This window comes from Pelodiscus sinensis, chromosome 5 (assembly GCF_052426305.1).
Source record: "Pelodiscus sinensis isolate ZL-2025 chromosome 5, ASM5242630v1, whole genome shotgun sequence".
Lineage (NCBI taxonomy): Eukaryota > Metazoa > Chordata > Testudines > Trionychidae > Pelodiscus > Pelodiscus sinensis.
Window position 1 is genome coordinate 123,066,102 of NC_143056.1, and position 12,846 is coordinate 123,078,947.

Consider the following 12,846-nt stretch of genomic DNA (forward strand, 5'->3'; position numbering starts at 1 on the left):
GAACTGAAAAAGAACTCCTGTAACTTTTTACAGTGTTAGGCTGATATCTGTTCAGAATTTACTTGATACAGTGTTTGTGGTATTTCAGATTTTTTGTATTTGAAAAATGATCACGAAAGCTCAAGCTACATACAGATGTTTTAAATATTGCCTATTAAGGAAAAATCTGAACTGTTCAAACATTACCAAAAAGAATACTTTTGTTTGGTAGTGAGATTAAAATGCTGTCGCACCAGTTGGGTGGTAATACACAGTGTATAAACAAACAGTTTGTGCTTCACACTCATCCTGTTAATGTTTATGCTTCTTCCCTTTTCAAAGTATAAATCTTTTTTTTTTCATAATAAGCAATTTATAGAGGTCAGGACCATCATTGATCACAATGGTTTTGTTTATAAACCAAATGTTACACAGACTCTGTTCCTCTGTTGAGAATGTGGGACTTGTTAATCATGCAATAACATCCCCATGAAGGAATATTGTATCCTGTTATGTCTAGAACAAATGAGAAAAAATCCATTCACTTGAATATTAGAAGTTAACAGACTTTTTCTATGGCCCAAGGGCAAGGCAGAGAATGGGATGGTTCAAAAGAATTGGAAAAGGCTGCAGAGCCTTTGGTTTGTAGGTGATGGGTTTCAAATCCAGCCCTGGACCATAGTGATTAATAAATAACTTGTTCCTTCTCCTATTAAATTAAATTAATGGAGATTGCCCATTTCCTAGAACTAGAAGGGACCTTGAAAGGTCATTGAGTCCAGTCCCCTGCCTTCACAGCAGGACCAAGTACCATCCCTGCTGAATTTTTGCCCCAAATGGCCTCCACAAGGATTGAACTCACAACCCTGGGTTTAGCAGGCCAATGCTCAAACCACTGAGCTATCCCTCCCCTCATTATTTCAGTGGCTTGTATAAAATGAAATTTGTCCCTGCTGGCCCCACCGGCTCCCTGCAGCATCTCAGCCTTTGAAATGTACAAGAGTCCCAGTGGGGCTCTTGTACATTTCAAAAGCAGAATTGAAGCAAAAGTGGTGTGAGCAGAGACTGCTTCAGTTCCCGCTCATGCGGTTTCCCTCTATGCCTCTACCTCTCACCCTCTGCAGAGACAGTGCTGGGGGGAACCAGCTTTAAAGCCAGTTCCACCCAGCACCAGCTCCTCCTCCCCCCTCCCCGAGAGAGGCAGCAAGGAGTGGAGGAAGCAACTGGTCACATTACTGAGCTTATGCTAATCGGGTAGTCAACTAATCGCTTATATCCCTACTTGGTACTAGCTGGCTTCCTAATTGGCAAAGTCAGCGCTCAGAGTATGCCTATACTAGAAACATAAGTCAGCTCTGTTAGGTTGACGTAGAGCCACTGCAGTAATTACTGAGGTGGTAAGTGTCCACACTATCCAAGAAGGTCAGAGGTGCCAAGAGTACCTCTGCTGATGTAAGGGGACAGTGTGCGGAGCTGAGAGTCACGTCTTGCAGCTCCCTGCTGGAAGCCAAGCTGATCCATAGGCTCCTGTGGCTTTGTGTGGGTTCCCACGTGTGTTTTCTTATTTCCCCATTTGCCACCAAAAGTGGCATCTAGCTGCCCACCTCTCTTCCTCTACCCAAAACTCACTTTTCAGTAGAGGGTACATACCTTTTTTTTTGTCAGTGCATGTGTTTTTTTTTGACGGTCTCACTGTTAAGTAGGCTGGATAGAGCCACTGGTTATGTAAAGTGACATGCATAAAGGAAAAGTTCTCTGCCACCAAAGACCTTAATCTGAATAGTCTCCTCCCTGCTCCCCCCTCTGTGCCATCAACCTGTGGGAGTGTTGTTCGTTCGGAAGGCTTGATCTGCTGCCATTTAAAACAGACATGCTTTTGAGGACCCAGTGAGTAGCAGGGAGTAAAAATATTTTATATTTTAAACATTATTTTCTTTTAGTGTCAGTTACCCATGGAAAGCTCAACAGGTTGGTATTTATTACTTGTGTTCTAAAGGTGAGGGGGAGGTGGAATTTGGCAAGCTTGGAAAGGAGAGGGAAGCATTACTGGGATTTCATTTCCCAATAAATAATTCTTCTCAAGCTGTATAAACTTTTCTTGAGCTAAATGCTTTAGAAGATAGATATTATATTTTCAGTGAAACAAACATAGTAACAATTGTCTGTTCCTGGCTACCCTATCTCACCAAGCAACCAGCTGATTTACATTTACATTTTCCTTATTACTTTCAGAAGCGTATACTTCCTCCAGCAAGAAAAATAAAACAGCCTTTTTCCTGACTTGGAAAATTCAAATAGGTTATACCGAGTGAAAAGAAAAATAGCCTGAATCTTCAGGCATGAATTGAGTTCAGCTGAAGCTGAGCTGTGAAACCTCATAATGGAGCTCCAGTGCTTGCACACACATACATATGCTGCTGTCATGTGTTTTATGGTTGGTTCAGTGGCATGCACGGTGCCATGAATGTAGGTATTAGAGGATTGAGTGTAGCTGGGCTCACAAGAGAGGCATTGGTATGTCACAAAGCTGCTAGTATAGTGAACTAGTAAAGTATAAACCAGTGTCACAAGATTGTTGTAACCAAAATAGGATAGTTTTCCCAACTGTACTTGCCTACCTAGAATTTGACGGGTGTGCTGATTGAACCTTAGCAGCGCTTTGATTGGATACAGAGGGAGCGCTTGACTCTCACAGTCAATGTGTGCGATTAGCACAATCCTCACTTCATGTGCCCTTGCTTTACAGGTGTGTCATTTAGCAGTATTGGTAGGAAAACAACTATGCAGACAGAAACCAGCAGAATATGGCAGCCCTGTGTACATGGGCTATGGTGAACAAAAGGTCTCGTGGGCCACATATAGAACCTGAAGGGGCTGCATGTGGCCCTCGAGAACCCCAAGGGGCCACAGGTTCCCCACCACTGGTATAAACTGATTTGTTTTTAAAATATGGAAGGAATTGAATCTGAAAGGCAATATCTGGAGCTAACTTTGTCATACATTATATACTGTACCAAGAATTGGAAGCTGAAGATATTTATAGGACAGGCTTGGAGTCATAGAATATGAGATAACACATCTGCCCTTGCTGGTCTGTTTTGAGTGTTACTTTTTGAATTGAGTGGCAAGTTTTTGGATCTCAACTCTGAACGCATTTAGGAGGCAGAAACATCAGCTGGAATGATGAACGTCTTGTCGGGGAGCCAGCAATTGATTATCATAGACATCTAGCAGCTGTTGCTGGAGCTTGTGGAATTACTGTGGAGGACTCAAGGTGACAAATAGTTTGGTAAATGAAAGCAGTTCTGCATTAGATTACAGTAGTGATCTACTGTACCGTTTTCAAACTAAATAGAAGCAGAGAGAATTCTGCTACTCTCAGCGACTGGTGCCCACTTCTGAAATATTAGCATTCGTGTCCCCTGGTGATGGTGTTATTGGAGCAGTACACTGCTGCACTGTGCTGACACTTAGGGAACCAGTCTGATGACAAGCTTCTGCTTTTTATTTCCCCGAGAAGGGAAGATGATACCCATAACTCCATGTGGTAAATAGGGGGAGGAGAATCATACTACTAATAGGGATGTTAAATTTAGTTTAATCAACTAATTGACAAGTGGATGGATTTTCCATTGAGTAGTCGATTAGTTGATAAGTGGGGGAGCCACAGCAGGGTTAGCTCCTAGCCTGGGAGCTAACCCCACTATGACTCTGCCTTTTAAATGTATTAAGAGCCTGTTTAAAAGTCTAAAGTGCAGCAGGAGGGACCCCCATGTGAGCCAGGAATCAGCTGTCCCAGTTTGTCCCCTTGCACTTCTGATTTTTAAATGGTTTAAGAGCTGTCAAGCTCTTAATATGTTTAAAAAGCAGAGGTGCAGCGTCTGGGCTTGAGTGTGAGCTGGGAATCAGCTGATTCCCAGCTCGTGCCTGGTCCTCACCTCCCCCTGCAGAGATGGTGATGGGGGGAACCAGCTTTTAAGCGTGCTCCCCCCCAGTACCAGCTCCTGCTCCCCCCCCCCCTTGCTGCCTTTGATGGAGGCAGCAAGGCAAGGGGAAGCGACTAGTCAAGGGACTCATCGACTATCCAATAAGCTTTTGCTTATCAGATAGTTGACTAGTCAACTAGTCGCTTACATCCATAGCTGCTAACATAAGAACAGAAGAACGGCCGTACTGGGTCAGACCAAAGGTCCATCTAGCCCAGTAGCCTGTCTGCCGACAGTGGCCAGCACCAGGTGCCCCAGAGAGGATGGACTGAAGACAATGATCAAGCGATTTGTCTCATGCCATCCCTCTTCAGCCTCTGACAATCAGAGGCCAGGGACACCATTTCTATCCCCTGGCTAATAGCCTTTTATGGACCTAACCTCCATGAAATTATCTAGCTTCTCTTTAAACTCTGTTATAGTCCTAGCCTTCACAGCCTCCTCTGGCAAGGAGTTCCACAGGTTGACTACACGCTGTGTGAAGAAGAACATGAACTGGCTGGTGTGATTGGGAAAAACAGTGTCCTTAAGGAGGCCTGGGTCTTATCTTTTCCTGGAAGAAGTTGTTGGGCCTAATGCTATGAGCAGTAAATGTACTCTTGCTAAAGAACCATTGTTATGATCTAGCAGACAAGAGTGACCCTGGGAAGGGGATTGAAGTGAGTATACAGGACCTCAAAGCCATGAGATTAAAGAGGGAGGATGGAGGTTTACATGCGTAAATGTGAAGGAGGTAAATCAGTACTGATAATTTCTGTGTCTCTGAGCGTAAATTAGGCTTCCATGAGTGTTAGCAAATTGAGTCTCACAACATCCTTATGGAGATAGGTATGGTAAAGGGACGTGATGAAGGTTGCACATCGTCTGGTAAAGTCATCAGCAAAACCCTGACCTCCTGACTATCCGTTCCCATTGAGTACAAGTCCTTGCTTCTTTAGTGAAAGTTGGTGGGCTACATTGAAGATACACCTCACGTCATGTAGTATAGACAGGGGTGTACTTACATCATGGAGCAATCACGCAATTTTTGTGAGTTGGTTGTGGCATAAATAACACATTTCATGGATGTGTTACACATCTGAAAAATTTGCTATTTATGCTGTGACCAACCCACAAAACTGTGTAATTTTCTCGACAGAGTTTTTCAAACCAGGGGGCCAGAACTGTTTGGGGGTCATGAAATTGCCACTTTTACTTCTGTGCTGGTGGCTGTACTGCCTGGTGCTGGGTGGTGGGCAAGAGGCTGCTGTAGCCCTGATGCCTAGTTCTGAAGGCAGCGCTCCCATCAATGGCAGCACAGAAGTAAAGGGGTAACAATACTGTGCCACCCTTACTTCTCTGCAGGTGCTGGTGGTGGGGCTCTTTCAGAGATCAGATTTAACAGGGGAGTCCTGATTTCACGGTGTATGAATTTGGTAGACAGTAGTTTCCAGCCATGTGCAAGTAGCAGAGATTCAGGGTATTGAGACTGATACCTTAAGCTCTGTGTTTTAGTGGTGAACCTTGTACTACGTCTTAACTCTTGTCTACACTTACTGAGAGATTGTTGCTGCGGAAATCAACCTCCCTAGGTTAAATCGACTGTTGATCGCACTCCCGTCAACTCCGATACCAGGTTATGAGGAGTAAGGGAGGTGGTCAGGGGGAGAGTTTCTCCTGTGGACTCCCCGCAATTGGATGCTGTCAAACTAAGGTACATCAGGTATATTCAGTTTTGTGCCTCCTACACCATGATGGACCTTGGAATGTTCCATACCCCACCCGCATGACTGACTGAGCATCCAAAGTTTTCCATGATGTGGTTTGTAGCATATTCAGTTGAGTTGGAAGCTGTGAGCGCACAGCCAAAGTGTGTTTAAAGTAGTCATGTTACCGTACTACTTTAGAAAATGCGAATTTTGTCCATATTGAAGTCTCTCTTTAAATCCTTTGAATCTGGCCATGTTTGGACCTGGCTCAGTCCATGATGTAATATGTGAGGAGCAGGAAGACATAGGCATAATCTAGTAGTCTAGTTAGTTATTAGAGAGACCTCAGGATGTAGAGTAGATGGAGTTGGATTTCTTTGCTTCTCCTTAAACAACCTGTCTGGTGCTTCTCACTCTGGTATTTTGAAATAGGTCACAGGTATTGTGGGTAGTGAAACTTCTGATGTGAAACTTCAGGCTTTCTTCCCTCAGCATCCCGCCATCCAAGGAAGAGATGTCCATACTCTGCTTTATACTTGCAACCTTAAAATTGCATGCATGGGTAATATTAATATGATTAATATCCTATTAATAATATGATTTCCTTTTCTTTTCATAGCCTCTCCTCTTCTGCTTTTTGCCAATCGTCGAGATGTCAGACTGGTGGATGCTGGAGGAGTGAAGCCGGAATCCACCATAGTTGTCAGCGGCTTAGAAGATGCCGCTGCAGTTGACTTTCAGTACTCACAAGGCATCATTTATTGGACAGATGTGAGCGAAGAAGCCATCAAACAAACATACTTGAACCAAACTGGGATTGTCGTGCAGAATGTCATTATTTCTGGTCTAGTTTCTCCAGATGGCCTGGCGTGTGATTGGATTGGGAAAAAGCTGTACTGGACAGACTCAGAAACTAATAGGATAGAAGTTGCTAATCTCAATGGAACGTCTAGAAAAGTCCTTTTCTGGCAAGACCTTGACCAGCCAAGGGCAATAGCGTTGGACCCGGCACATGGGTAAATATTAACCTGACTTTGTATGGCAGCAGTGTCACAGTTGCTTTGTGAGGGATTTTTGGCTCTGTAAAAGGAAATACAATCTCTTGTTTCAAATAAGCTCTTGTTTCAGATTCTACTTTCTCAAGGTATTTTATTGCTGAACATATGTTTAGACTTAAATACAAAGTTGCAAGGAATGACAACCCAGATACAGAGCCAAAATTAAAATAAATACATATACGCACATATAATAGCCGAGCTTAGATGCCAGTGAAAATACTCAATTGGTAAGAGTCTTACTTTTCCACTTTGCCTTAATGTTAGAAATTTCTGTTCCTGCAGTTAGCCTATCTGGTAAGTTAAGAGAACTCTTGTATGGGATGCGATGTGTGTGGTTTTCTTTTTTAATGCATGTAGAGAGAAATCTATGTAAATCTCCTTTATTCAAAACAGGAATTCCTCATATGCTTTGCTTTGGTAAAGAAAAGCCAGTGTGGTGAAATTGTGATTTTTGTCTAATTATATAAGAGCTGAGGTCTAGATTAGGGATGTTAGAGCAAAATCGAATAATGGATACACTGATGCTTATCGGTTAATGGTCTCAGTTACACCCACTGGTTCCTGGAGGGGCAGCTTTGTTGTGGCAGGGCAGCAAAGTCACTTTCCCAGGATCTGGGCACTGCTCCTGGTGAGAAGGCTTCACTGCGAGCTTAGCTTTATACTGCAAAGCCCGCAGCGTGGGTAATGGTGTAACTGCTGAAATCATCCCCCCCACTCCTGACCCAGTTACATCTGTTCCCTGCTGGGGACAGAGAAGGGTGCGCCTCCCCCCGCCCAGCCATGGCACCCAACCCAGAGCTGCCGCTGCCATAGGACAGGCGGTCCTTCTGTAGCCACACCCAGCCTAACCTGGACCTGTCCTACCTGGGGGACATGGACCCTTTCACTGGTAAGCTGCAGGGGTCATGGAGAGGCGCTTCTCACCTAGGCCTAAGCTGCTGCAGTGGGACAAGGATGGGGTAGTCCTCTCTCTCCATGGAAGTCTGCGTACTGAACCCCTCATCCCTATCCCATGGCAATGATTTACATGAAGCATGGACATGTTCATTTTATTTTCCAAAAAAAATAAACCCCACTCCAAAGTAATTGTAAAGGACCTGAGTAATGCGGGGTAAATCTTTTTGTTCATAATAAACATACAAATTACACTCTCCCTAAGCACAGTTGCTCACCTCTCAAAAGAAATCCTAAACCTCCATCATACCCACTTACCAAGTGATACTTCAGTCCCTGCCCTCCCTCCCCCCTTTTGGCACCTGCTATTCTTCAGATGACTGGTGAATGCCAGGCAGGCAACTATAGTCATGTGTGGTGGGGAGAAAGAGTGAACTTGCTGGTTTTGGATGGGTTCTCCCAAAGGGACTTGTTCCTCTAGCCCTTGGTTCAAGGGGGAAATGAGAATTCAGCAGAATTCCACTAGCATAATGGAAGTTTTTTAGAATAGTCAGTAACCCATTGACAGCAAAATAAAGTAGTGACATGCCTCTTCAAGTACCATCACTGGTCCTCACCTCAGCTCTCTATGGTTCAGGAGAGTGTCCCCTGTTGCTTCTGCTTGCCATGTTCCTGCAGCACTTGGAGGGCCTTGAGAAGGGAACAGTAGAGCCAGAATGGAATGGATGTCCTAAAACAATGCAAGTGGTAAAATCCTGCAAAATCTTGCCATTTTCAGAAATGTGCTTTGCATGGGGAAAACCATTCCCTCTCCTTGCCCTCCTGCCTCTGAGGTAGTGGCATGAAATGAGTGCTGTGCCTGGTGGCCATGCTGTACTTGATTTATAAAACCCAGGCTAGTAAGTGGAGGAATGCTGAACTCACTGCATGCTGTTCGTGTGATGCTCAGCATACAACTCGCTAGGTAGGCGGTCCCTTTTGCAACCTTTGCGTGACAAACATGGGAGTGGGGGAAAGCTAGACAAGATAAAATACAACTTAAACTGGCCTTTGGTGGGGCTAGGTATATCTGTAAGCTCATGCTCTAGCCTTTCTCCTCTGGGATTCAATTCCTAAGTAAAAATCATAGGTGCAAATGAATTTGGTCATCTTTAGTGATCCCTCACAGGTGTTTTCACCATTTCTCTCTGCTCAGAAGAGTCCCAGAATCTTAGAAGTACCGCAGTTGAAGAGTTAGGTGCCTGCATTCTGTCTAGCACTAGCAAGTGCTGCTGCTCCCTTGTATTTTCATGTCTCCCAAACCTATTTAGAAAATGGATCCTGTTTTAGAGAGAGACAGAAATCTAGCATGTGTGTGTATGGAAGGAGGGGGTAAATTACAGAGCTTTTATGCATAGTTGCAATGTAATTAATGTCTATATAGAGACAGCATTCTAGAGAGAGAGACTATACATTTCATTCAAATAGTCATTGTTCATACACAAGCCTAAATATTATGCCTTTCTACCATAAACTCCTGTCTTAAATATACAGAGCCGGTATGGCCAGTGTGTGGGGTGTACCAAAGCAGAGGAGCAATGAAGAATAAATTGTACTGTGTAACAAAGGCCTAAAGATAAAAACAAAAATGTGTATAAAACAGGGAGATATTAGTGATTCTGCCCTCTGGGACAGTGGTTCTCAACCTTTCCAGACTACTTTCCCCTTTCAGGAATCTGATTTATCATGTGTACCTCCAAGCTTCACTTCACTTAAAAAAAAAAACTGCTTGCTTACAAAATCAGACCTAAAAATACACAAGTGTCATAGCATACTATTGCTGTTGTTCTAATTTTTTAATCATATAATTATAAAATAAATTGAATGGAATATAAATGTTGTACTTACACTTCAGTGGAGATTATATAAAGCAGTATATACAAGGCAGTTATAAAAGTAGGCAAATATCTAGATAAACTGATGTACCCCTAGGAAGACCTCTGTGTTTCCTCAGGGGTATGTGTACCTGTGGTTGAACAACAAAAATGATTAAAGGTCTAGAAAACATGATCTATGAGGGAAGACTGAAAGAATTTGGTTTGTTTAGTCTGGAAAAAAGAAGTCTGAGATGGGACGTGATAGCAGTTTTCAAATACCTAAACGAATGTCACAAGGAGGAGGGCGAAAAATTGTTCTCCTTGACCTCTGATGATAGTGCAAGAAGCAATGGGCTTCAAAGGAGGTGTAAGTTGGACATGAGGAAAAACTTCCTAACTGTCAAGGTGGTTAAACACTGGAATAAATTGCCTAGGAAGGCTGTGGAATCTCCATCACTGGAGACATTTAAGAGCAGGTTAGACAAACATCTGTCAGGGATGATCTTGATGGTGCTTGGTACTGCGGTGAAAGAAAATTGTATCAAGTACATGATTAGTCATTTATTTGATACTTAACATCCTTAATTCTAACCATAGCAAATTGCCATATGCAGTTATGATACCTACAAACAATTTTTGAAAATCCTCTTATAGTCTTACAGCAGAAGGTTGAAGTAACCTATGTAAAACTAATTGCAAATGAACATTAATTCTGGATAGGTAAGATTGTTCTCCATGTAAAGCCTGAGAAGAATAATGTTAAAATTTATTTCTCTAAAAAATGTTTTCCTGTGGGCTGACAAAGTGATGTCATCATGTCACAGCGTCCACAGGCTGTGGGGTAGGCACGGGTGGGTATTTCTGCGTAGTTGGCCCTTATTCCTGATTCTGGGAGAGGAGGAATACAGCACTTGCACTTACTGTTTATCATGAATTTAGAAAGCAGTCCTCTGCAACAGTGCACAGAATTAATCTTCGTAGAACATGGACATAGTGTTCTCTATTTAAAGAGAACAACAACAAAAATCAGGCTTGCCTTCCTTTGCTGTAACTGAGAGACCCTGCATAGGGATGCCAGATAGTTTCAACAAAAATACCAGACACACCTGACATTACATCTTATTTAGAAAATACGGGACATTTCTATTTTCTCAATTTGTTTCCCGAACAGAAAGCTCAAATACTGGACTGTCCGGTTCAAAACCGGACACCTGACAACCCTACCTGCATGAATTAAGTATAAACTGCTGCATTTAAAACTACTATCCAAGGTTAAACTCAAAATAGATGTACAGTAAAACTCTGATGGTCCGGCATCTGACGGTCCGGCACTCCTGATGGTCCGGCACCATCAGGAACCCGGAAGTGCTCCGGGCAGCCGGACCATTGGAGCTGCTCTGCCCCAGCTTCCCTGATTCAGCCGCTGCTAAAACTGACCAGCGCTGAATCCAGGAAGCAGGGGGCAGAACAGCTGGAGTGCTGCTGGGTAGGTCCAGTAGCGCTGCCCCTCGGGGCTGTGGGACCAACCCGGCAGCACCCCAGCTGTCCCGGATTCAGCCGCTGCTGAAATTGACCAGCGGCTGACTCCAGGAAGCCAGAGGCAGAGCTGCTCTGCCCCAGCTTCCTGGAATCAGCCGCTGGTCAGTTTCAGCAGCAGCTGACTTGGGTACACCTGGGGCAGAGCAGCTAGGGTGCTGCTGGGTTGGTCCCCGCAGCGCCGAGGTTTGGCGCTACCAGACCAACCCAGCAGCGCCCCAGCAGCTCTGTCCCAGGCGTCCCGATTCAGCCGCTGCTGAAACTGACCAGGGCTGACTCCAGGAAACCCAGGGCAGAGCAGCTCTGCCTCTGGCTTTCTGGAGTCAGCCGCTGATCAGTTTCAGCAGCGGCTGAATCGGGACGCCTGGGACAGAGCTGCTGGGGCGCTGCCGGGTTGGTCTCGCAGTGCCAAGGGTCGGCGCTACCGGACCAACCCGGCAGCACTCCAGCTGCTCTGCTGCAGGCGTCCCCGATTCAGCCACTGCTGAAACTGACTGAATCAGGGACTCCTGGGGCAGAGCCGGACTATCAGAAGGGAGGGCTATGAGGGGGTCTGGGGTAGCATCCCCCCACCCCACCCCAGACCTCTCATAGCCCCCCCTTCTCATAGTCCGGCATATCTGATAATCCGGCACCCCCTGGGTCCTAAAGATGCCGGATTATCGGAAGTTTACTGTATTTTTTTTAGGTAGGTTTGTCATTGCCATTTTACACGGTTAGTGTTTTTAAAACAGCAAACAATATTTGCATAAGTAGAGCAGAGGCTGCTAATGAGCCCTAGATGTGTTGCTATCAAGTTAGGGGAGTCCCAGCCCTTTTTCTACTTGGGGCAGCTGAGATGAAGCCTGTTTTATATAAAACATATCTGTTAAGGATTCGGACTGATTTCTGGCAGATGTTTCTGGATACTATAGTAGCCAGCTTCAGTTGTCTATGTTGGCACAATGCAAACCAGCAATGCTAAAATAAATCATAAATGCATCAGTGCAGTTTAATTACAAAAGTATGAGTATTTTATAACCTACCAACCCCTCAGTAAAACTTACCAAAATCAAATTCTATACCGCTATTATTTGCAGTAACAATGGTAAAATCCTGTATTTCGTACTTGGATGAAGCTCCCATTGAAGTAAGATAAGATCAGCCATATTGAGTCAGACCAGTGGTCCATCTTTCTAGCCCAATATCCGGTCTTCCAACAGTGGCCAATGCCAGATGCTGCAGAGGGAATTAAAATAATGAGGCAATTTATCAAGTGATCTACACTTCAAATTGGAGCAGCTCCTCTGTGTGTCTCCCTGGGGAACACCCTGACTTCAGCACTCCCCTCCCCCACCATTCCCACTCCCCTGCACAGCTAGCAGGAGAATCCTGGGAGCAGCTCAGCTGCAGGACAGAGCAAGGTGTGGGGAGGGGCAACTGAATACACGCTGCCTGCTGTAAGTATGTACGCTCTGCTAATCATCTGGGCAGGCTGGAGAGAAATGCTTGGTGGACTGTATCCGGCCCCCAGGATTGATTTTGCCCACCCCTGGGCTAGCAAGTCAGTTTCCCTATGGAAGAGAAATCAGTGATGTGTAATCTGAGCACACTATCAGTTTGATTTATTTACACTCTCAAGTCCTGGCAAAGAAGTGGTCAAACAGCACAGAGAACAGTCCCTAATTTTAGGAAACTTAACCCGACCTCAGTGTCCAGTTTCCACTCTGTCTCAAACATTAAATCTAATCTGAGACTTAGTCTAAAACAAACTACCATGTTCTTGATATAACTCCCTTTCCAAGAATTGCTGTAAGCTGTTCTTCCCAAAACTAACAATTTGCTTACACCCTGAGGGCATGTCCACACT

At 44.5% G+C, this 12,846-nt stretch overlaps 1 protein-coding gene across 2 annotated transcripts in view; it reads left to right on the plus strand.

Annotated features, from left to right (window-relative positions):
* LRP5 (LDL receptor related protein 5) overlaps positions 1-12,846 on the plus strand; it is a 223,354-nt gene that overhangs the window by 41,379 nt on the left and 169,129 nt on the right. For both annotated transcript variants that reach the window (XM_075928318.2, XM_075928319.2), the window contains exon 2: positions 6,273-6,669. In XM_075928318.2, the coding sequence (XP_075784433.2) occupies positions 6,273-6,669 (397 nt within the window). The remainder of the gene's footprint in view (positions 1-6,272; positions 6,670-12,846) is intronic.